This window comes from Equus asinus, chromosome 5, assembly GCF_041296235.1.
Source record: "Equus asinus isolate D_3611 breed Donkey chromosome 5, EquAss-T2T_v2, whole genome shotgun sequence".
NCBI classification, from domain to species: Eukaryota; Metazoa; Chordata; class Mammalia; order Perissodactyla; family Equidae; genus Equus; species Equus asinus.
The window spans coordinates 48870194-48895273 of NC_091794.1; the positions used below are offsets into that span (position 1 = coordinate 48870194).

Genomic DNA, 25080 nt, shown 5'->3' on the forward strand with positions numbered 1-25080 from the left:
AAGCTCAAGCTGTATGAGCAGATTTATTTGAGAACTCCACACTACTGCCTCCAACAAGTGCCACTTGACATACACGGAACTAATAATAATGGTAAAACAATAAAACCACCATTTGCTGAGCACTTTTTATGCACTATGCGAAACACTTTCGTATATTACTGCATTTAATCCGCCAAACAAAACAAGGTGTGTATTCTGTTATTTTTATTTTATCAGGTGAAAAAACTAAGGCACAGCCGGCCTTTCTTAAGGTCCCCCCACGAGCAAAATGTTGAGATTCAAACCCAAGTTTATAACTCTCTGAACCTCATTCAGGTAACCACTCAAGCCTACAAGAGACCCTGGCCACACAGCCCAGCTCTAAAGCACAAACACCACGGTACAGGTTCTTGGTGGGGTAGAGTGCGCTGTGCCTCCCAGGCCCCTGTCTTTGTCTGTCCTCCTCACAACACGGCATGGCAGCCCACTGTATCTCATCTTCTGCAAAAGACCCTGAAGATTTCTCTTTCACCTGTTCCTGGTTACTACCACACTTAACACATGCCTTAAAATGTGACCGCCTCTGGTTTGTAGCTTATGCCTAAAGAACCTGCTCCTATTTTCCTTCCTGGTGGAAGAAAGACATTGAAGCCACAGGTCGCTGAGGCAAAGCATTTATTGATTAGATCATCAATGTTCAGCGACTGCCAAGATTAGACTTGGACTTTTAGGTAGTGGCCCCGCTCCTTCCTTGCTCCTCCTCCTCTAATGTGTAACTAGTCTTGGGAAGCTGGAGATGCACAGGCAGACGCTGGCCAGCTGCCTGTGCCACACTCACTACAGGACCTGGAATTAGAGGAAGACTCCCGACCCATAAAATGACAGAACATAAGGTAAAGCAGCATTGTGTTCATTCTGAGTCTGGCTTTGAGGAAAGGAGCAGGGGAATCTGTTCAAGTCAGTGAGCATATGAAGGATTTGGGGGATGTTGGGTGTAGCTACCCCAGATCAAAGCTGCTTCTCTTGGCCAACTGATAGTTCATTTGACTGCTAAAAAGTCACATTTCTTATTCAGTAATAATTTAAGGGGTCTCAAGGGGCTTTAAGAATATTTGCTCTGTTTTCTGACTAGATTGTCTAACAAGTGATTCTGCATAGCCATATTACTGAAGGAATGTGCAAAAAAGAAAGGGCAGATTAACCTGAATCTAACTCATTATGAAAACTGATCTGAAATCTTTAAAACTGTCACTCTATGAAAAACAAGAGTTAGGACTGTTCTAGATTAAAGGAAACTCAGAAGAACTGACACCCAAATGCAACAAGTGACCTTAGATTGTGAAAGGAAGAAAACAGCACTAAGGGACAGCATGGCACATTTAGGAAATTTTGAAAATGGGTTATATTAGATAATATTAGTGTATCTATGACATTCTTGGATATGATAATGGTATTGCAATTATGTAGGATAATGTCTTTGTTCTTAGTGAGTACATGCTGAGGTGTTTAGGAGTGAAGTGACACAAATGTCTGCAACTTATTTTCAAATGATTCAGCTGAAACCACACACACAGACAGAGACACAGAGAGAGAGAGAGTTACACGAATATGGTAAATGTTTACCATTGGTGAACACAGGTGAAGGTAATGGAGTGTTCACTGCACTCCTCTTTCAATTCCTCTGTAGAGATACTTTTCAAAACAAAAAGGATATAGTGCTGCTGCTCCTTCACAAGTTTCCCCCGACCACACGCGCCTACCCCTGCACAGTCACACCCGCAGGTAAGCCTGTGCCCCTGTGAGAGCAGGACCTCTAAGCTCTGATCTGGTACAACTTACCTGCTGAGCAGTGCTTCTCATCAGTTGTGACAAGGCCAGGAGCACGGGCTCTGCAGTCAGCTGGGCTTGAATTTGTGGGTGTGCTGAGGCTACTTACCTGCTGTAAGACCCGGGTTAGGTTATTTAACTGAACGTGGGTTTTCTATATTGTGACAAAATAGGAACATATTAGGATATAATATGAGGATATAATGTGGGATAGAGAGGGATTATACTAGCTCTTCATGGTCTGGAAGTAAATAAATGAGACAGTATTAGAGAGGCTCAGATGAAAAATATGTTACTGTTAATAGTTACCTATTTATGTAAGGTGTATTTAAAGAATAATTAGGACATCATGAATTCCTATGATCGCCCAGGATGAAGCTAAAGTAGTTACAACTTTAAGGACAATATAAAGATAATATTAAGTTAATAACTATACAGGTGGATGTAGATTTGGCAAAAATCATGAAGACAGTGTTCAAATAACTGAAGTTTGGAAGACAAAAAGGGAAGGTAACATGCTTCCCATAGAGCCTGGCACACTGTAGATGTGCAAACTTCATTTAGAACTATCATTAAATTCCCTCAGAGGGCTTTAGAAATTGTGCTGTAGGACTTTTCTCAAAAACCAAGGAATTGCCTAATAATGGACCCCAGAAAGAACAAGAACTGATGTAAAGCACAATTTTTCAGCTTTGTGAACCTACCCAAACTTTGAAAAAAGTGGGATAAGCACGGACCGAGGGTCAGGAGACCAGGGTTCTCACTCTGGTTCTGCCCAGTGATGCACTGTATAACTCAGACAGGGACTTAAGACTCAGTTTCTTCAAGTGAAAAATGAAGGGATTAGACTAGAATCCATTGCTCTCTAGAGGCCCTTTCAAGCTTAAAGATTCTACGGCTTAAGAGGCCCCTGGCCTTCTCCACAGTTGGGTGCAAGATCACCTCTGGGTTGGCATTTGGAGGCATGCGGTTTAGAGGAAAGGGTACAAGCTTCTCCTCCTCACCTAGTCAGTCAGAAGCTGCTGAAAATCTGCTTTTTTGTGTAGCAGTGGGCGTTTAAGAACATGAGCTCTGGGTTCAAATGCTACAGTATCTGTTACTTCCTAGCTGTGTGGGGTTGGCATACCACTTAATCGCTGAGCCCCGGTTCCCTTACCTGTAAAATGGGGACAATTTCATGTACTACATAGTATTGTTGTGAAGAGTATTGGTGATGTATGAAAAGTTCACAGGTGGTTGTTCGGCAAGAGTGATTATTATAGAGATCACGGAGAGAGGTGATGATGACGTAATTAAAGATGCAGTTGTTTTATAGCCCTGTCACTATTCACAGGAAGACTACATTATTTATCTTATTTAGTCTTTATAATAATCCTACACATCAACTATTATTATACCCATTTTTTGTCAAAGAAACAGAGGCTCAGGGATATTAAGGGCCTACCTGGGACTCTTCTAAGTTTTCTGACTCCCAGGTCTACTTGTTTGTTTTAATAGACCTCATCTGACCTCTAAGCCACAATAAACACCACGTTTTGTTTTATGTTAAGGGTTTAGCCACTTGCCCATTCTACTCTTCCACATTTATCCAGCAGCATATTTTTAGTTGGATATGGAACCTAGTTTCTCTAACCTAAAATTATGATGCTCTAAATGAAGGTAGTCTTCCTAAAAGTGCAGGGTTAATACCTTATAGCCTATGAAGAGGAGGAGAGAAAAGGCTTGACGGTCTTCTGCCACTTGGGAAGTGTATGGCCTTTGGACAAGTTCCTTATGCTTTTCATACCAGTTTTCCCATACGTGAAATTATAGTAATAATTCCTGCCTACATGGTTATTGGGAGAACAGGCAAACCATTTAGAACCCCAGAGCTGGGACATAGTAAGGTCCCGAGTTCTCAGTTTTCGTTAGCTGCTATGTACCTATGCTTGAGTCAACCTCTTGGATATTAGACTGAATAGATGTGGGTTGCTGGGCTAAGTCAGACTTGGCGATTTTCAGAAATTTTCCCTCTCCTAAATAAAACTTTCTCTGACCAACTCTAGTGCCAAATCACATAGAAAGTTAACTATAAATGTCATCTCACATTGTTTCAGAAAAAGAAAAGATGGGAAGCAAAGAGCCAGGTTAAAATAGAGTTCAGAGAGGGAAATTAAACCTGAAAATAAGAGGTAAAAAAAAAAAAAGGAAATGCAATTAAACAGCTCCAGAGACTTCAATATTTGGAATAATCACTTTAGTTGGGAATTCTCAGAAAGTCAAGTGATCTGCTTAAAAATTGATGACATTGCTCCTTATGTGACCAACTGGGAGAAATATTTCTCTCAGGGAATTAAAGTGGGGAACTGCAGGCCCTGGGGTGGCAAGATCAGAGCCAACTCTGAAAAAGCAGCCAGGAAGACCAGAGGAGAAGGACTTTAAGAACACTCTAAGATTACTAAACATTTAAAAACTTTCCTATCTCCTTCACAGCTGCTTTCTGTTTTTGTTGTTGTTGTTCTTGTCCATATAACAGGAAAAAGTGATCTTAGGGGCAGTTCCAGTATTTCTATTGTGATGACTTTAGAACAATTTGATTTGAAGGTAATAGGTCAGGAGCTCTGGAGAACCTCCATCTTTGAAAATTAACTTTCATTTTTAGCAAAGTGATGTAGGAACAGCTAAGACTGTTGTGACTTACATTGTGTATCTGGAATGTCAGGGGATGGTTGACATAAATTATGGGGGACCAAATCTACTACAGCCACCACCTTCATCCCCAACTTCCATTTCTGTATCATCCATCCCTGCTCACCATTGGCATGGTCACCAGCTGGACTCTTAAAATAAGGAGACAGGAAATATATGCTTGTCTAGTGGGGATAGGAGGAGAGAGCCAGTAGAGAGCATAAGCCCATGGATGAAGTGAGAGGTGTCATTAAGATACCAAGTGCTTGGAGACTCTGCCACAGGAAGAAAATGCAATGCAGGGATGAAATTGAGCGAGTATATTTTGGCCCTGGGTTTGGTGGTGGGAAGGCCCTGAGGTTCTTCAGGTTAGCCACAGATGAGCAACTGAGCAGCCTTTGCCCTTCTGAATTTTTGTCCAGAGACTTCAAAAAGTTTTCTATGGGAAGGAGAGGAGGAAGGGGATTGTGTGGTGGGTGATGGGACGATGCACTTTGAATTGGTGGGTGTTTGGTGATTTGGCTTCAGCATCACACTTGGAAAATTCTATGTGTATGTGCACTCTTGGATTTTTTTTCAATTTAGAAAGAGTATGATCTTAAATTTTCAGATATGCTTGACTTTTGAATGTCTGTTTCTGACCAATGAGAAATGCAAAATAACCAAGTAGTTTAAAGCATGGCTCTGGATCCAGATCATTATTTTACAGGTTACTGGCTGTGATACCTTAACCTAATCTAGTTATCTATAAAATAGGGATACTAATGGTGCTGTCATGAGAAGTGTGGTTGGCAGAATAATGGTCTTCCAAAAATGTCTATAACCTCATCCCAGAAACTGTGAATATGTAACCCTACATGGCAAAAAGGACTTTACAAATGTCATTAAGGTTATCGACCTTGAGATGGGGAGATTTTCCTGGATTATCCCTATAAACCAAATCCAATCCCACAAATTCTTAAAAGGGAAGAAACTTTTTGACTGTGGTCAGGGTCAGGGAGATACAATGTGGGGATTTGACAGCCCATTTCTGGCTGTGAAGATGGAGGAAGGACACCACTAACCAAGGAATGTGGTGGCCTCTAGAGCTGAGAATGGCCCTTGCTTACCGCCAGCACAAAAACACAGAACCTGATCCTATAACCACCAGGAACTAAATTCTACCATCAATGTGAATTTTCTCCTACAGCCTCCAGAAAGAAATACAGCCTGCCAACACCTTAATTTTAGTCTGGTGAGACTTATACCAAGAACTCTAGGATAATAAATTTGTGTTATTTAAGCCACTGCTTTGTTGGTTATCTGTTACAGCAGCAAGAGAAAACTAATATGGATAAATGAGATAACACACACATAGCGATGAACAGGCATGCAGTAGGCATAAATATTTAGTATTAGGACTTGAAGCTGTGTTTGCGTTGCACCTAACATCAGACTGTCCAGATTGTAGTGACAGAGATTATCAGAAAAGTAGGCTAAAGCCCTCTCAAGGCACCCCTGGTCCCCTTACCATTGAGACCATTACTACCTGTAAATAGGATGAAATTCTGTGTCCTTGGAAACAGCTGAAGGGGAAAAAGGATTGGAGGAGAAACCACCAACCAAGTAAAAGGAACCCCATCTTAGCTTTGGCTGCCTGAGCCACTGAGTTTTAGATGTCTAGTTACATTTTAAGGAATAATTCAAAATCTCTGGTAATCCCATACACCATATGTCATAGTGTGTGTGTACACACGTGCATGCACTCATGCATGCATGCAAGCGCACACACATACGCATATTTTACATTCAATATACTTACATATAATTTATAAATAATTTATATGTTTACATATGATTTATATCTAATAAATGTATATAATGTATATTATATGATATTATATATTCTTCTTTTATCATAACTTTTGGGTCAGCTTTGAAGTCCTTTCTTTCAGGGAAGGCAGTTGTTGGGAGGCAAGGTCTACGTAAGTGCCACCTGCAATTAATTCTGAATTAGTGGAATGAGAGGCAGCTTTGCAAACCTACAGCTTCCTAATCCCCACCCCAGACATTCCAATCCGGTAGTAACTCTGGAGCGAGCCCCGGGAAGCTACATGTGTAACAAGCTCTCCAAGTAAGGTCTGGTTTTAGAACCACTAAATTGGAGATTGGAGATTGACTGGAGAATAAGGGGTCCCAGCTAATTAGCTATTCATCATGGTGGAGTAGGGGGATTTACAATCATCCTCCAATTTAGAGAAAGACTGAAGATTTTATCGGAGAAGTGGCTTGGGTCACATATTCACTAAGTATGAGAGCAGGAAGTGGAACCCACGTTGATATGACTCATTCTTTTATTCAACAATGTTCCCACTATATTCCACGTTATTTATTTTAAATTTTTTAATTATGTAATTATACATGAAATAGTTCCTTATAAAATGTCTAATAATATAAATAAAAGAAAAAAAATACTCCTTTACCCTCCTTCTCCAACCTTACATTCCTCCTCAAAGGTCATCTTCTTATTATTTGTTCTTAAAGAAAATATTCTATGAATTACATACAACATGCAAAAATTAAAGAATATTTGGGTTTAAGCCTTTTTTTAAAAAAACAGTAATGATATTACACACCTTCCTTTGTCACTTAACAATAAGTCAGTACATAATGATCACACTTTTTTAAACGCTGCATAGCAAGCTGTATGTATCATGATGTATATGAAACCTATTTGGCCATTTCCCATTAAGTGATATTTAGGTTCTTTCTACAATGTTTGTCATCACACGTACACAAAGTGCTGCATCAACTCTTCTTATATGTGATTCTACATGCATGACGTGATTTCTCTAAGATGGCTAGATGTGTGATTATGAGTTGAGAGAATGAATGCTCTGCCCCTTTCGACACTGTTTTTTGTAGCTACATGGAGTTGGGGAGGAAATAACATCCCTTAACCCACAACTCTAGGTTCAACTAGATGCAAACACTGGAAGTATCCTTACCTGGATGTTGATGTGGATCATGATAAAGGCTGCTGCTGTTTCTTGTATGAGTTTTGAGGTATTTTTGCACCATCACAAAGTCCAGAAGAGCTCCCCATCTCTGTTATGGGTGTCTTATTTGACTTCTCCCAATGACATAAATGACCGCTTTTATCTTGGCAGTTTCCTTCAGTCCACAGCAATTCTAGTTCTCAGTCCTAATTTTGAATTATATACATATATCTATATATATAAAGATCTTTAGTTCCTCCTCTGGAAGAAGCTGTCCCCAACTTTTTTCAGCTTTAGCAGTGGGGGCGGGTGGAGGGAGAATGAGGAAATGTGCTCACGTTGCCACATGACTGACCCCTGCTAGGAGCATAGGGCACACTGTGGATGACTATCAAGGGGCAAGAACCAGCCTATGGAGCCTGTCAGAAATCCAAGCTGCAGGCTGATGGGATGATGAGTAACTGAAACTGCCTGGTGTTTCCCAGCCCTGTGTTTCATTCTCCACAGGTCACTGGGACCTTGGCGTTCACTGTCTTCACTGCCGTGCTGGGTTCCTTCCAGTTTGGATATGACATTGGTGTGATCAATGCACCTCAAGAGGCAAGTGGAACATGGACAAGTTCTCTTTTTGGTAATTTCCGTCAGTGACAGAAAGATCTCTGTTCCTCTTTCAGAGAGATAAAGTGTGCCCAGGTAGGGAACACGACGAGGTAGTCCCAGCATTCTGTCAGGTACCACGTGCGTGATTCCAAAGCTGATAACCTGGGCTTGACTCTTCATTTAATAAACCTCACAGGAAAAGAAAGGGCAATAAATAATTCTTGATCTCTGACTCTGCTGTTCGCTGAGCTCACAGAAAATTCCAGCCAGGACACCACGTACCTAAGGATTTTTTTTACAAAGCGTAAGAGAAATTTGCAGCATTCATTCAGAGATCCCAGCCATACATGAATGAAAAATGCCAGAAAATAAAAGGAAACAATAGAAGAGTATATTCCACTCTGGGTACAAACATTTCCGAGCCCCAACTCACTGGGCGTCAGGCACTTTAACACATGCTCTCCTCAGTCTGACCCTCAAAACAACCTCATTATGCCCATTTCTAGACCAGAATAGAAACTTTAGCAGCCTTAACACTAAAGAGATTCTACTCCATCCCCATTCCTGTCTCCCACAGGTGATTCAAAGGCAAATAATATAAAACTTTTAAATAATAGTCAAGGAGTCCAAAAAAGTTTGGATTTTCTCCATGACTATTTGAATGGGCATTTTTCAAAATATCAAATAATTACTATCTTTCTCATTTATTTTATGCATCTCTACTCTGGAATCCAGTGAACAGAGAGGAGAGGGATGTCATTTTTCTCAGCTGCCACAGCATCTAAGTGAGGGAATCAGGACTTCACTCCCTCTGCTCTAACTCAGACTGTCAGGTCTTTTAGGAAAGGATTAATGTCCTGTTCCTCTTCCTATCAGCAGTGCCAAGCACCATGATTGGTGTAAAGCAGGTGTTCAATAAAGTGTTTAGTGAATAAAGGAGAGAGAGAGAGAGGAGAGAAGCTGGGGGGAAGGCTGGCATAAGGTGAAGGTACACACATTTGTTGGGTGCCTTCTAGGAATCCATCATGTTTCATCAGCTTCTCTCACAACACTGAACTCCAAAGAAAATGTTAAGATACCGCAGAGTGTGAATGTGTGTTGGCCACAGTCCATCACCTGAAAAGGGTTGCTCTTTGAGCCAAAAGATGATGAGGCACCACACGTCATCACGAGTGTGGCAGGCCTCGCCAAGGCTGACAGATTTAGAGAATAATGCTGGGGGTCATATCTTTTTTCTGTGGGTGATGACAACATGTGTCAATTTACCAGGCTTCCTGAAATTTGGCTCAACATCACCATAATTTGGAGTCGGGAGAGCCTCACCTCTTTCTGTGGAAGACCTTTTCAAATCCTTATTTAAACCATCCTCTCCAGTCTTAGAGGGAAAATTAACATGAAGTTTCCTGTCCTCCACTCCAAGTCCTAGAGCCAGACCTGAAAACAGAGACTCCCCCACTGGCACCTGGCTCAGTGCCCTCTCTAGAGCCCCTTCCTTCTGTGTTTAAAGAGCTGCTTAAACACCGTTACGTAAGAATAGTCATTCAGGCCCATTTGTTTTTATTAGTGGAATGACATTTGGAATTACTATAGAGTATTTTAAAATCACAGTTTTTTATGATTAAGAAAACTACCCATGCCTGTTGCAGAAAGTATTTTAAAAAATCACCCATAATTATTCTACCACATAGAGCAAACTGCTGAGAACCTTTTAGGTATTTCCTTCCAGGCTTTTTTCTACGCATATTATCCATATAGAGCGGCCTTCCAATGAGGCAAATGCCTTGGTCAGACTTCTCTTATCATAAGAGGATGTCAGTTCTCTCCTCACTCGGCTGACTTTACCACATAGGGCTTTGCCCATGGCTGATGACCCAGAGCAGCTACATTCCAGGTCCTAGTCAGAGGTCCTCCCAGAAGGACTGCTGCTGAATAAAGACCAAATCATCATTTAGAGGAATGAAACGGAAGGAAGATAGCCTGAAGGATGTGCCTTTACTCCATTATACTGTAGTATGATCTTTGCCTCTACTGAAACGCATTATAAAATACGGCTCTGTGAAATTTAGCTTTGAACGTTGTTTATTCTATTACACACTGAACTCTGTGAGGATCCACAGAAGAACCTTTCTTCAGATCTCAATACCTTCTCCAAAAAAACCTGAGTTGTTTTTATCTTTGGAATTCATCAATATGCATGATTGTTTTCCCGCTTTGCACTGGCTGCTAGGAAGTTTATTGCTAAACTTATGGTTCACTTCCAGCAAGGATACAGCACCTAGTGTTTGACTTTTGTATACTAACTTTATTTTTGGCCTCATCTTATCCTTCCCAATCTTTTTTCTTATATCCACTTTTATGCTTCTATCAAAATATTTATGTAAGTCAATTTAAATCCTGCTTTGCAGGGGTAACACTGATGTGAAAATATTTTCTTAGCCTGGAGAACATTTTCAATTTGAATAGTTTCCAACACTTGAAACTTGAAGAATTTTACATAAAAACCTAGATAGAGTTCTGGCTTCTCTTTAAAAATTAAAGGTCATGCAACACTAGTCTCACATTTGCAGCTTCCTCCTTTAGATGGGGCAAATGCTCTTCAGGGCCATAATCCTACCCACTCACTGTTGTATCCTCAATAGCAGAGACAGTATTTCAGTTGTCTAGTCATCAAAGTTCTTCTTTACTTCTTCACTTCTTTGTTCCTGCCTGGTTCTGGTTGGCACTGGAATTTGTAACCTCTGTTTTATAGGATATGGTCAATTGTAAATAAATCTATGTGTGTTTGTATGAGTATAACACATGTAGTTGGGATGATTGTGTTTAAACACCTAACAAACATTTTAAAGGAAAAACAAACAAAAAAATATGTAGAATGTTATAAATGTTGGAGCTATGTTTCTTTATTTTATTTCTTCAGGTAATAATATCCCATTATAGACACGTTTTGGGTGTTCCACTGGATGACCGAAAAGCTATTAATAACTATGCTATCAACAGTACGAAGGAACTGCCCACAGTCCCATCCCTAAGGACTCCAACACCAACTTCTTCGGCTGAGGAAGAGGCTGTGGCATCTGCCAGCCACATCATCATGTTGTGGTCCCTGTCTGTGTCCAGCTTTGCAGTTGGTGGAATGTTCGCATCATTCTTTGGTGGGTGGCTTGGGGACCGGCTTGGAAGGTAGGCAAATTTCATAAATATACATAAACACAGAAACTTTAGGTTTGTAAGAATTTGTTTAGAAAGAAATTGTCTTTACTTTAGTGGAAGAGTTTAGAGTTGTTTTTTTCAATTTATGATCTTATGCGTTAGCTTTGTGTTGGACCAAATAATGGAGAAGGCTGTTGCAACAAACCACTTATTTGTGGACGGATTTACAGAAAAAGTGAGTTTGGTGTGTATTTCTAGATCTGATTTGATTTTCTAGCTTTTTAAGTTATAAAACATACTAAGAATGCAGTACACAAATGGTTAGCTCAGGAACTCAACGTAAGAGTCAAGAGTGGAATTTTTAACCTGGGAGTCCACTGTTTGCGTTACCAAATCACTCCATTTCTCAGACATCCAGTTTTTCATTTTCAAATTAGAATTTGGCATTTGGATCAGTCAAGTCCTAAGGTCAAGTCAATACCCCCAACTTCCAGTTGCCTAGTACGGCATGAGGTTTCCAGCTGCTGTTACTACTGTCAGAAAGCTCCAACCAGAGATGAAGCCAGTGCTGTCTCCATTTCTATACTCTGGTTTCTTTTAGGCATTTTGGATAAAAACATCAACATAATTCCTTTACACTCAAATTTCACTTAGTCATGTAACACATTAAAGTTCTTGGGATCCCCCACCACCACCATAAAGAAGAAATAAAATCAGAAAATCAAATGATTATTAATAAATAATAGATTTATTTTCCACTCTTTGAATCCACCTTTTATTTATTAATTGCCTTTTTTCTGATGATAAAAATGTGCAAATATGGAAAATTTAGAAAATGTAAAAACCCTTAAAGATGTAAACAATATAGGCAACTATCTTAGTAATTCTAGATTACAACTCATTTATTTTTTTAAATTCCTACTTTAAATTATAATTTTGTCTCTCTGGTTATTAGAATTCTGAAAACTTCTTCCTCTTGTACTAAAGGTTTTATGTAATAAGACTGTAAGAAATTTTCTTAAGTAATGGGTAGCATGGTAACCCAAATTTTATTCTTGTTCTTATTTGAAAGGAACTTTCCTCTACCATAAAAGAGAATAGTCAGTTCCTCACATTTTTATCAACTTACTGTGTTTAGCTAAACTTTCTATCAGAATCCATAAATTAGAGAGTTCATAAATGACTTTAATCATTTAAAAAATTTAAAAATCCTTTTAACTTGTATCAAATTGGTTTAAGCAGTAACTGGAAATTTTTCTAGATTATTTCTAAAATAAATAAAATTAAGCAAAATTTAATTTAATTTTAAAATATGGACAAACCAATTCTTTTAGCAGGTACTAATGTTTTATACTTCTTCTCATCCCTGAAGAAAAAATTTAAGCCTTTGTTGCCCTTCATTTATAGATGAGTTTCTGACAGGTCCAGTGATTTACTCTAAAATATTTAGTTAGTGTCCTAGTGACGGAAACAGGATGCATGCCCTCTCAAGTCTTAGGATTAGCATCAACAATGGTCACACCCCAAAACAATGTTAAATGACCATTTATCAAATAACTTACAGTAAACTAAAAGTGAGGCTGCTTCCAGCTCTCAGTAGAAAAATAATCTTCCTTGAAAAACAGCCATAAAATTAATAATTTTAACTTCAATATTAGGACAAAAGAGTTCAGTGTCTCCCATAAAACTGTTTTCCTAAGGAGAACTGCTGAGAAATGACACGATTTTCCTTATTGCCAGCATCAGTGCTCCACCAGTTAAAAATAAATATGTATTTTTCTATTATTGCTTTAAAAAAAAGTCTTTCCTTGTAATTGTGTAACAGTCAATAGATGGCTGCGGCCACTATTTTGCAGACTTGGGCTCTCAAGGTCAATTTTTTCAGAGGCTGTGTACTTACAATTTAATCACAAGGGTACAGTGGCAGGAGATCATGGCCTGTGCAATCCACGCTAACATGAGTCAAGGAAGGTATACACAGCTTGCCTTGAATGTGTTCCTTCTTTCATATCAAAAATGGAACTCACTAAAATGAAGCATTAACCTTGGTTTCACACAGATCAAGTCCCAGCTCTGTCACTTAATAGCTGGGTGAAAATTAGCAAGGTACCTCGGTTCTCTAAGATGTTTCCCCCCTCTGCAATATGGGAAAAAATAATTGCTACCTCACAGCATTATTGTCAGAAATAAATGAGAATGAATAAAAAGGGTTTCAAGCACTGCCTGACACACAGTGAGCAGGCAGAGAATGTAGCCTTACTTTGATGATGATGCTGACAATGATGATGATGTTGACAACAATGACAAAGCCTATGCTAACAGGAGTATTTAGAGCAAGATTTAAAGAAATAAACTTAGAAATATATTTATTTCTCCCTGATTCAGCCATTTCACGTGGTTTTGGCTGATTTATTCTTGGCCATTTCTCAAGTCTGAGCAGAAGTAAAAATCCTTTAAGTTGTATAAAGTGCTCTGGCATCCATCAATGGTAAGGAAGAGTGACTTCAGAGCAACCTTGCATCAAAAATACTTTCAGGCTATCTCTTTTAAGACTTTTTATCTTTTTCTCCCCTAACAGAATACACTCTTACCTAGCTAGTAACAATTTCTTGTGGGTAAATTTTTGAATCTGCCTGCCCTCTGTCCTTGTGTAGAGAAAAAGCACTTCACAAAGAAACACCACTGTCTTTTTCTACTCTGCAGCTCTGAAGCTCCTTTTCCCTGCCTTTGGATTGTTCTAATTTCCATATATTAGTTTCCTATTACTGCTCTAATGAATTACCACAAACTTAGTGGCTAAAACAACACAAAGTCATTTTTTACTGTTTTGGAGATCAGAAGACCAAATTTAGTTTCACTTAGGTGAAGTCAAGGTGTCTTTCCTTCTGGAGGAACTGAGCGAAGAATCCATTTCCTTGCCCTTTTCCAGCTTCCAGTAGCCACCCATATTCCTTGGCTTGTGGCCCCTTCCTTCATCTTCAAAGCACATTAATCACCACTTCTATCATCATATCACCTTCTCTTCTGCCCTCCTTTTATAAGGATACTTGTGAGTACAGTAGTGAGCCCACCTGGATAACCCAGCATAATCTCTTCATCTTAAAATCCTTAACTTAATCACGTCTGCAAAATCCCTTTGGCCATATAAAGTAACATATTCCCAGGGTCTGAGGATCAGGATGTGGACTCTGAGAGAGGTGGGTGGGAGGGTGGGGGAGGATTACTCAGCCTACCTCATGATTGTTGGGCAATCACTGCAGTATGATTATATAGTTTTACTCTCCAGAAAAAAAACCTGTTGGGTGTTAATAACACTTGCTTAGAAAACATTCACCTATTAAAGTTTGAAATATTGAAATGCTTACATTTCTTTATGGCACAAACATTTCCACACCTATCCACTCAGATTCTTTTATTGGCCTTATCATCATCTACTAAACTTTAAAGGTTTTTGCGTACCTCACTTTCCCATTTAATAGGAATAAAAATATCAGATATCTGAAAATGTCAATTTTTCATATGATTAATTTTGAAAATGTTTTTCCTGCTATTGTAAGCTTTATTATGTATTTTACATTGGTTGACATTAATTCCTAGATTCTGGAAATATGCTGGCATACAATGTAAAAGGAAGAATAATTATAATTTTCTATGACAAAGTTCAAACTAAAAGTATTTTTTAACATACTTCCAAATAATTCATACTAAAGGAAATTTAACTTTGAAGGTTTCTGTCATGATCTACATCAACTAAAAACCTGTACCATTAAAGGGAAAAAAAAAGAAACAGGGTGTCATAGGTTACAACTACAGAATTGAATTTAGCTACCACCAGGCAATTATTCTTTAAAACAATCAACTTGGTGAAAACTTAATTGGTTAACTATTTGAAAAAGTGTCAGAAGTGTTAGCTTAAATCAAACTAGTCATCGCCACAATCAAATCATCTCTATCAAAACGTGGAGATCAGATGCATGCAAACCAGATTCTCTCATTATAAATATTACTTATTGTTAATGTTTTAGTCTGTAGATAAATCAAAGTAGCAAGCATGGTTTAAGATTCTCCAGCTAGCTGTTTCAGCAAAATTAAAATAATCACTCTCAGGTAAAAATCTCAGCATTCTCTGGAAGCAAATAATTTTACCAAGTTTCAATGCTGAATTTATAATCCTTGCTTTTTAAAATTTCAGAATCAAAGCCATGTTGGTAGCAAACATTTTCTCAATAGTTGGAGCTCTCTTGATGGGGTTTTCGAAATTGGGACCATCTCACATTCTTATAATTTCAGGAAGAGGCATATCAGGACTTTACTGTGGTAAGTTGCACACACACACACATTTGTCTGAAATTTATTCTAAAGGTAGAACAGTAACATGCAGGGAATTTTTTAAGCCTAAGGTGACATCATAAAAGGGAAAGGCAATAGCACAAAGTTGAAGTCCTGAGCCGGGGAGATTTGAGACCAGCAAACGGGAGTTGTGAAGCTATGTTCTTGTCCATGGCAATGACATCATTTCTAGTTGTATGACCTCAGACAAATTATTTAACTCTCAGTTTCCTCATCTATTAAATGAAGAGGATAATAACATCTACCTCATAGGTCTTGTGAAAATACATGTAAAATGTTCAGCATTGAATCTGACTACAGTAAACTGCCAAGGAATGCCAGCTGTTATTAGTGCTGTCATTCAGTAGACAGTGGAAGACTGCTGCCTCCAGAACCCTGAACTGGGCCCTTATGGCCCCACCTGGCTGCTTACGTCTCTGTCTCTCCTATCTGGAAAGACCTTAACACTCGGCCCATCTCTCAGACCACATTCCCCAGCCCTGTGTGATTCCAGACGTGGCTGGGTGAAGCGTTAAAATGACGGTGACCATAGGGAGAGGAAATCAGGCAGAAGCAGCTGGTAGACAAGGGCAGAATAGAGGAAGCATTCTCCTCCCATGACCCTCACATCTGAATAACTGGAATCACTAGTTCTTGGAAACAGATTTTTAAACTTTCCCAAGCAACTAATCAGCAAATGCCTGAACAAAGGGAGGATCGCTCAGTCTCTAAAATGGTCAAATCTTTTCTCAGTGCCAGTAATGCTCTGATTCAGATGGTTCTGGGTCACGGTTTTAACCCACTGTCCCAAATTGTAGCCACATTTGAAACTAATATCCACTGGAGTTGGGAGAGGAAGAATGAGGGCACAAAAACGGTGTATAAAATATGTATAACACCTTTCCCTGCAAAGAGGAAAGACTATAATTCCCTGCATCTTCAATTGCCTCACCTCTCCCTTGAGCTGCCTTCTCCAGCTCAGCGTTGCCCACCCTGAGCTCCCCGCAGCTCCTCTATCAGCCTGGTGAATCGCTGGAGGATCAGTTGAAACAAAAGTCTAAAATTACCTAATTAAATGTCTCTTTTCAGTATTTTCAATGTTAACACAAATAAATAACTGAAAAGCAAGATAGTTTTATCAAGGTGAAAAGTCAACCCACGTGTGGAAAAGCCTTGGATTCGCAGTGAATCAATTCTAGCACCGTCTCTGTCTGGCATATAATAATTGAATATGAGCCTCAGTTTCCTCTTCTTCTGTAAAATGCAAATAATAACACTATCAAAGAGGTCCAAATCTTTCTTTCTTCCTTCTTTTCTAATTTTTAAAATACAGTAAGGGGGCCGGCCCCATGACTCAGTGGTTAAAGTTCCATGCGTTCCACTTCAGTGGCCCTGGTTCACAGGTTCAGAGCTGGCTGCAGACCTACTCCACTCATCAGCCATGCTGTGGAGGCACCCCACACACAAAGTAGAGGAAGATCAGCACAGATGTTAGCTCAGGGCAAATCTTCCTCAAGCAAAAAAAAAAAAAGGAAGATTGGCAACAGGTGTTAGCTCAGGGCAAATCTTCCTCACCAAAAGAAAGAAAAAATACAGTAAGGAAAAAAATACAAAATGTTTTTGGTAAAGTTGAAAAGAAATGCTATAAACATATTGTAGAGCAACCCATTACTAGCATAACCAAGTAACTTGTATCCTCCATCGTTTAAAATTATGTCTGGTCCTATTCTGAGCATTAAACTTGCTAAAAATTATAGGAAATACAATTTGACTTCAGGTTCTTATGACTTCAGACCTGTGAGCTTATCTACATAATTCTGTTCTAGAGGTATAATTGTAGGTATTACACAAAGATAGTACAGCCTGGAATAGGGCCCAAAAAATGGGGTTTTTTTCTTACTTAAGATTAACAGAGCACACATTAGAGTCACATGCAAAAGTCAGCAGAAATTCAGGTGCCGTATCAACCATGCAAATGTTCATGTGAGATATTAAGAACAATTTGAATCATTACAGTTCCCAAAAGCATCTTTTACACAAAGACCCTCCATTTCCATTTGATAGGCAGGCAGTGTCTCTAAGAGGAAGCCTCTGACAAATCTTATTTTAAAATTCTTAAGAAAATAGCAAACATTGCATTCAGCCTTGTTTGCTGATAGTCTTTGACCTTTTTACGCACTCAGCAGATGGCTGGGTACTCCACCATTTCCAAGATGACTGATTACATCTGCATTTAGGAAAGCTATAGAAGGCAGAATTGCCTAGTGCTTTTCAGCTTTTTGTATTCCTTTAAGTACCACAAGTCTTTATTCAAATAAAATATTTTCTGAAGGCTATTATTTGGAGAGAATAAAGAAGAAACTAGGTTGCCCTGGCTGGAGTAATTGGAGGAAGACTGCCTGAGTTCCTTAACCCCTTCCTCCTCTCCACACCCTCCTCCCCAGCTCGAACTCTCACAGTGATCTTGAGGCACCTCCACGTTGTGGAAACTCAGATAGGGCTTGGAGTTCTTGTGCTCTGTATCCCACTGTGACCTTGGGTAAGTCATTTCTCGCCTCTATCAAGTCAAGAGAGGGCCTCGATATTTCCCAATTTCCTTTAATCCCATGAGTCTAGATAAGGATTTTTTTAAAGAATATTATTAAAGCATTCTTCAGTCTCTTTTCTCAAGACAACCTAAGGCAATATGATATAAACTCAATATTAACATGGATTTTTTTTAACTAAATAAGACAATGCTATGAATAATTGTCAGATATATGACTAACCATTTCTCTCTATTCGTACATCCAACTACAACTTCATCTGGAGTCTTATCAACAAATATTCTTTGCATAAACTGTGTCTTTGGCTGGGGACAAGGGCTCTTCCTTCCAAAAGACTCAGGAAGGGACCTTCAGTCAGGATACTGACTATATTTAAACCAAATTATTGTTACTGAGATAGTCCTGGCTGCACTTTAACATTTATGTTCATGTGTCACACAGGGCTAATTTCAGGCTTGGTTCCAATGTACATTGGTGAAGTTGCTCCAACCACACTCAGGGGTGCCATCGGTACTCTTCACCAGCTGGCCATTGTCACGGGCATTCTCATTAGTCAGGTAAAAGCTCCTATCCTTTACTTTTCCCAACTTCTCCCTCCTTGACTGTCCATTCTCACTGTAGATCAAGACAGAGGAAAAAAACTAGTTCCACCAGTACCACTAATGGGAGTGGAGGTCGTGTAGAGACATAGGCATTTTAGCTCAAAACTAAGTTACTACTCCACTCCTCACTTTCCCCCCTTGGAATTGTGGTGGAGGTGGCACTGGTGGTGACCTGGCAAGCCAAGTCTTGAACTTCTGGAGCTATTCTAGAATTAAATTATTCCATTTAGATTTCAAGAAATAAGAAACTCCAGATTTTTGGCTGTCTGGGTTTCCTTTGTTTTGGGCATCTTACTCAGAAATTTAATATGTAAATGATCACCATAGCAGTTCTTGTTCAGCTGGCTCTATCCTTTCCTGCTATCCTATGGTCTCAGAGGGGGTCCTCGGAACCCAGAGCTATGACTATCCAGATAATAGTCTATAACTCACTGAGATAGGGATGACAAAGCTGGTTCTCATCAGAGGAATTGTTCTGTCTATGAGATCCCATTCTATTTAAGCTCTGGGTAACCTAAGAGGAAATTTTTAACAAAGGTACAAAGTTATGCATAATTTTTGGTGTTGCTTTAGATATCAAATGTGTTCTTAAAAGTTTGATTGCTTCCCATCCTAAATGTCCCATTGAAGTTGATGAAAACAAACCTAGGTGAATTCTTTGTAAAACAAATTGTCCCTAATTTAGTTAAGGTGAGAGACACTAGTAACAGTTTCCATCTTGTGCATGTTTGAATGAAAGTTGTCAGGAACTACTATTAAATAGTCAATGTGCTTTTTCAACACACTGTTGCAGAAGACAGATCCAAATTGTTGTGCAGTTGATACGCTTCCTCCCTGCCTTTTCAGATTGTTGGTCTTGACTTTATCCTGGGCAATCAGAAGCTGTGGCACATCCTTCTTGGCCTGTCTGCGGTGCCAGCTGTCCTCCAGTCTCTGATGCTCTTCTTCTGTCCAGAAAGCCCCAGATACCTTTACATTAAGTTGGATGAGGAAGTCAAAGCAAGTAAAAGTAAGTCTGTACGTGACTTTACTTTTTTCCTATTGTTTTGGAACCAACAGTGTACAAGAATGGTTACTTGTGAAGTTGGTACCAGTACTTTCCAAACGAAGTCAGTGATTCCATGCAAGAAGAATGTGCAAGATCACTTTCATATGACTGGTCCATGCCATTTTGCACCCATAAACATACACTTGAACCCAAATTGTAAACCCACATGCAGGGTAATGGACTCACCAGAGGCTTCTGAAAGAGTTTTCCCAGTGCTGCGCTTCAACGATAATGAGGTTCACAGTTTTCTTTGTCATGAGATGAAGCCAAATGTTCTGCTTTTTTTAAAATAAAAAAGCAGGATTCAATTTAACAAAAAAGAATTCCCAACACACATGCTATTAAGTAGTAGAAAGGGCTATGCAGAACTGCAGTTCTTTCATTAACATATGAAAATAAATTTATTTTTGTTTTGACCTGAGTTGTGACAACCTGATCATTTTGGGGCACAGGCTTGAAAAGACTCAGAGGAGGTGCTGATGTCACCAAAGACATCATTGAGATGAGAAAAGAAAAGGAAGAAGCATCAAGTGAGCAGAAAGTCTCCATACTTCAGCTCTTCACCAATTCCAGTTACCGACAGCCTATCCTAGTGGCATTAATGCTACACCTGGCTCAGCAATTTTCTGGAATCAATGGGGTAAGTTTAAGGACACTCCCTAACTTTTGAGAGCAAAGTAAACTAAGACAGAGAAGGAAAGGGGTATAAGTCTAAACAGCTAAAAGACATTTTAAAATGTTGACATCACATTTTACTACAACAGACATATTGAGTGAGCATTAATTTTCTTTGTTTTGCCTCAACCGCTTTCTAAAATTAGCTTACAATTTTTAAAAATGTCAACAACCAATGGTATTGTACGTCTATTAAGATGAAGGCAAAAAGGCAAAAGTCATAAATACAAAAGAGAGGAAAGGAGAATAATTATACCAAAAAAACTAAATTACAAGGGAATTGTAGAGTTGAGTGTCAAATTTAAAATTTCTGATAGCCTCGGCAAACGAAATCCATAGTTCCCTCCATTTAGATGAAGTACCAGACAGCCAGGTGCAAAGAAGTTTCCTGCCATCCAAGAAACTTTCACTGTATTTGGGGAGAGAGTATACAAAATAAACAATGGAGTGAACTGGCATGATATTGCTGAGTGAGGGCAGTAGATAAGACATGACTGAAAAACATAGTGAGTATTAAATTAGCTAGCATTTAGGTTTTAACTGAAATCCTTGCATAATGCTGACTAACATTGTTCTACGGGCAATTAGCTATTTGAATAAAAAATTAAGTATTTATTAAGAAACTAGATAATGAAAATCACTTATCCCCTTTCTTTGCTGTTAACAATGTGACTTGGGCTTCATCTATACCGAGCCGATCCCAGACCCGTAAGGGATACTCTGGGGGTTACTGATGGATGGGCAGAGACTTGGGGGAAGCAAAGAATGTAATTCCCATTAGTTGAAGGAAAAGGAGAACTGACCTTCACTCCATAAGCTGAATACTGATCTGCTGTGGTCTCCGTACTCCTTTAAGGAGTTCCTGATGTTCATTTCTATCGAATACTCTATATAATTTGGGGACTCAGAGACCAAATTCATATCCCCTGTCTCAGCTCTGCCTGTATATCCCATGGCACAAAACTTAACCTCTCCGAACCTCCCTGCCTTAGCTTCCATCCCACTGCCTGACTTAGAGGCATCCAGGAAATGTTGAACCTGAGGCTGTTAGGCAGCCTAAAAATGTGGCCTAGTGTGCAATGTGCATAAGCCACTTCTCAGTGAGCACAGTCTGCACATCCTCCTGCATCAGACCTGTCTGCAGGAAGAGGTGCCAGCAACAGGACATGCTATGTGGGGAAGGAATGACAGAGGACGGCAGAACGACAGAATGACCTAAAAGACTATTATAAACCTAAAACCATAGCTAACTAATAAAGGCTATTGGTGAGGTTGTAAACCAGATTTCTCCATCTCCACCGAGATTAGTGGAAAATTTTGGATTAAATGCAATAGCAATCAGAACTCTTATACACCCTGGTGAGAGTGTAATTTGACACAATTTCTTTGAAAAACTGGTTGGCAGTATCTATCAAAACTGAGCATATGCATACACTATGGTCCAGCAATTCTATTCCTAGGTAGAAATGTGTACATACTTCACCAAAATGGTTGTACTAGAATGTTCACAGCAGCACTATTCATAATCACTCTAAATAGCAACCACCTAAATACCCATTAATAGAATAGTTTAGTAGAACTAAATTGTGGTGTATTAATAAAATACTATATATCAATGGTAATGAATAATCTACAAATACACACAACAATATGGATGATTCTCACAAAGGTACTGTTGAAACCAGATACAAAATAATAAACACATTATGCAGTTCCAGTTATATTAGGTACAAGACCAGGCAAAATTTATCTACAATGGTAGAAGTTGGAAGAGGTTCCTTGGGAAAATAGGGGGACATTTAGGGGGCTTCTGGAGGGCAAGAAATGATTTATGTCTTCATCTGGGTCCTGATTACACAGATGTGTTCAGTTTGTGAAAATTAATTGATCTGTACTCTTATGTGTACTGTTTTGTATGTTTTGTCCTTTTTCTGTTTTGTTTTGTTTTTTGCTGAGGAAGATTCACCCTGAGCTAACATCTGTGCCAATCTTCCTCCACTTTGTACGTGGGTCACCACCATAGCATGGCTGACAAGTGGTGTAGGTCTGCACCCAGTATCCGAACCTGAGAACCTGGGCTGCCAAAGCAGAGTGTGCCAAACTTAACCACTACACCACAGGGATGGCCCCTATGTATTTTTATACTTTAACAGGAATTTTAAATTTCTTTTTCCTTTTTTGTTTTTAAGGAAGATTAGCCCTGAGCTAACATCCATCACCAATCCTCCTCTTTTTACTGAGAAAGATTGGCCCTGAACTAACATATGTGCCCATCTTCCTGCCTTTTATATGCGGGATGCCTGCCACAGCATGGCTTGACGAGTGGTGCGTAGCTCCACACCTGAGATCAGAACCAGTGAACCCTGGGCTGCCGAAGCAGAGTGCATGACCTTAACCACTATGCCACTAGGCTGGCCCCCAGAAAATTTAAATTTTTAAAAAAGAGACAGAAAACACAGAAGCGGAGTTCTCAGCTAAATATAAGGAGAATTTCTAAGCAATCAGAAGCTTTAAACACTGAAGAGGGGCCGGCCCAGTGGCTCAGTGGTTAAGTGCGCAGGTTCTGCTTCGGCAGACCGGGGTTTGCCAGTTCGGATCCCGGGTGCGGACATAGCACTGCATGGCAAGCCATGCTGTGGTAGGCGTCCCACATATAAAGTAGAGGAAGATGGGCATGGATGTTAGCTCAGCGCCAGTCTTCCTCAGCAAAAAGAGGAGGATTGGCAGCAGATGTTAGCTCAGGGCTAATCTTCCTCAAAAAAACCAAAAACCACTAAAGAAAGATTGTAGTTTCTCCTTTCTTGGAAGGAGAAGGCAGATAAAATTTTTAGTGAGTTCTAGAGACCACAGTCCCACAGAAACAACTAAAAATAAACAATGTAAAATATTTCTTGCTTTAAAGCCATCAGTGCTAGGCTTCTTGATTAAGGCTAAACTATTATTACTTTGCAGATCTTTTACTACTCAACCAGCATTTTTCAGACGGCTGGAATCAGCCAACCTGTTTATGCAACCATTGGAGTTGGTGTCGTCAACACAGTTTTCACTGTTGTCTCTGTAAGTAAACACCCTAGATAAACACTCTGCTTGTTCCTCAGTCCAGAAATTGGGAGGAAAAAAACTTGTGATCTAAAAGCGATCAATGACTTATTGTCCACGTGTACTTGGTGTGTAGAACTAAGTGGGTCTCAAGAAGAGTCCTGTATGTGAATAACCACCCACTGTACTGAGATTAGGCTAACTGAGCCAGTGGATCACTGGCTGTCCCCATCTGCCAGGATGCCATTTAGTCACTCATATGTGAATTAATAATTCACTTGGGGGCAGAGAGGACCTTTTCCTGGTGTAAATCCTGGGTTCCTTCTCCTTTGCTCTGTACTTAAGCCTCTTGGGATTGGTTGACAGCTTGTTATTTCTATCAATATTGGGTCTTCTACCCAGGTTCCTCTCCTCCCATGGCCGAAATTCTTTTTTTATCCTGATGTCTTGAGGAAAACATTTTTTAAAATAAATAAACAAGGTCCCCTCTAGTAGTTATCTAAGCCTCCAGCAAAGTTAAACAGACTCAGCAAATTCCTACAACATTAGGCCTTTGGGCAGAGCTTCCAGGTAGCTTACAAGGCTACGGATTCCGGTGATGCATAAGCGTGTGTGTGATATCATGAGGATGGAGTAGATGTGTAGAGCTTGAAAAGTTATTCCTAATTTTGAAATGTTATTTTTTTGAAAAGTCAAATGTTATATATTTTTGAAATGTTTTTTTTTCCCCAATAAGGGGAAGAGTTCATATACTCTTCTTAAGACCAAATACCTTCTATAATGAATGATTCAATGTCTTGACAACAATGATACTTAATATAACAATCTAAGAATTAAAGTAAACAAACAAAAAAAACCCCAAAACTTCTTAACTAATTTAATTCACTCTAAAATGAGGGTAATTGGGCTTATTTTTATCTTTGAATGCAGGATATTCAAAAAGCTTGTGCTTTTCAATTTTGGTTACAATGCTATAGTCAATATACTCTAGTCACTTGTTTTTCATTCTCTGCACATGGACTTTTAACTATTACCTTAGGGTGGTCAATAAATTACAGCCCGGCTACCTAGATCAAAAGGCAGGTTTGTCCAGACCACATTAAACAGTGCCAGACCTTGGAAAGAGGAGGAAGAACAGATAGCAAGGGAACACCAGTGGTTCTGTAGACGTGCCTTTAGAAATCACGCCGTTCAAGTCAAAAGGCCACTCTAACTCAGTGAAGGCCTGGGACGCTGTCCAATGGACTACTCATATTCTTTTGTCTCCTAATATTTTTTACAAATCCTACTTCCACATATTTTTTAAATATACAGACTATGATTAAAATATTTTCTATGTAACAGGATTTAGTATGTAAAGCATCAAGTTGTCAAGATTGGGTGACCCAAACTCTAAAAATGCATAAAAGGAAACTACTGTAGAATTTCACTTTTGCTTCCCCTCCCCTACCCCACTGGAGTGGGAGAAGTTGTTCTGAAAACAGTGCCTTGATTATTTTGAACATACATTTTTAGAGTTCATCCTTTTATTCTGTAAGTTTTTGAGCAAGTGAGTGATATAATAAAAAAAATCATCTCTTAATTAGCTGTCTAATTAACCCTCCAGGACTACAGACAACATTTAAAATTTTTAATTATAT

At 39.2% G+C, this 25080-nt stretch overlaps 1 protein-coding gene across 2 annotated transcripts in view; it reads left to right on the plus strand.

Moving 5' to 3' along the window:
• The first annotated feature begins 727 nt into the window (after positions 1 to 727).
• Positions 728 to 25080, plus strand: part of SLC2A2 (solute carrier family 2 member 2) — a 28425-nt gene continuing 4072 nt past the window's right edge. Inside the window, exons 1-8 of one of the 2 annotated variants that reach the window (XM_014866851.3) lie at positions 728 to 872; positions 7959 to 8051; positions 10969 to 11231; positions 15394 to 15518; positions 18518 to 18633; positions 19525 to 19687; positions 20179 to 20366; positions 23354 to 23458. In XM_014866851.3, coding sequence (XP_014722337.1) covers positions 858 to 872; positions 7959 to 8051; positions 10969 to 11231; positions 15394 to 15518; positions 18518 to 18633; positions 19525 to 19687; positions 20179 to 20366; positions 23354 to 23458 — 1068 coding nt within the window. In that variant the 5' untranslated portion in view covers positions 728 to 857. Of the gene's footprint in view, positions 873 to 7936; positions 8052 to 10968; positions 11232 to 15393; positions 15519 to 18517; positions 18634 to 19524; positions 19688 to 20178; positions 20367 to 23353; positions 23459 to 25080 lie in introns of both variants that reach the window. The other variant, XM_070509457.1, reaches the window with a different exon arrangement.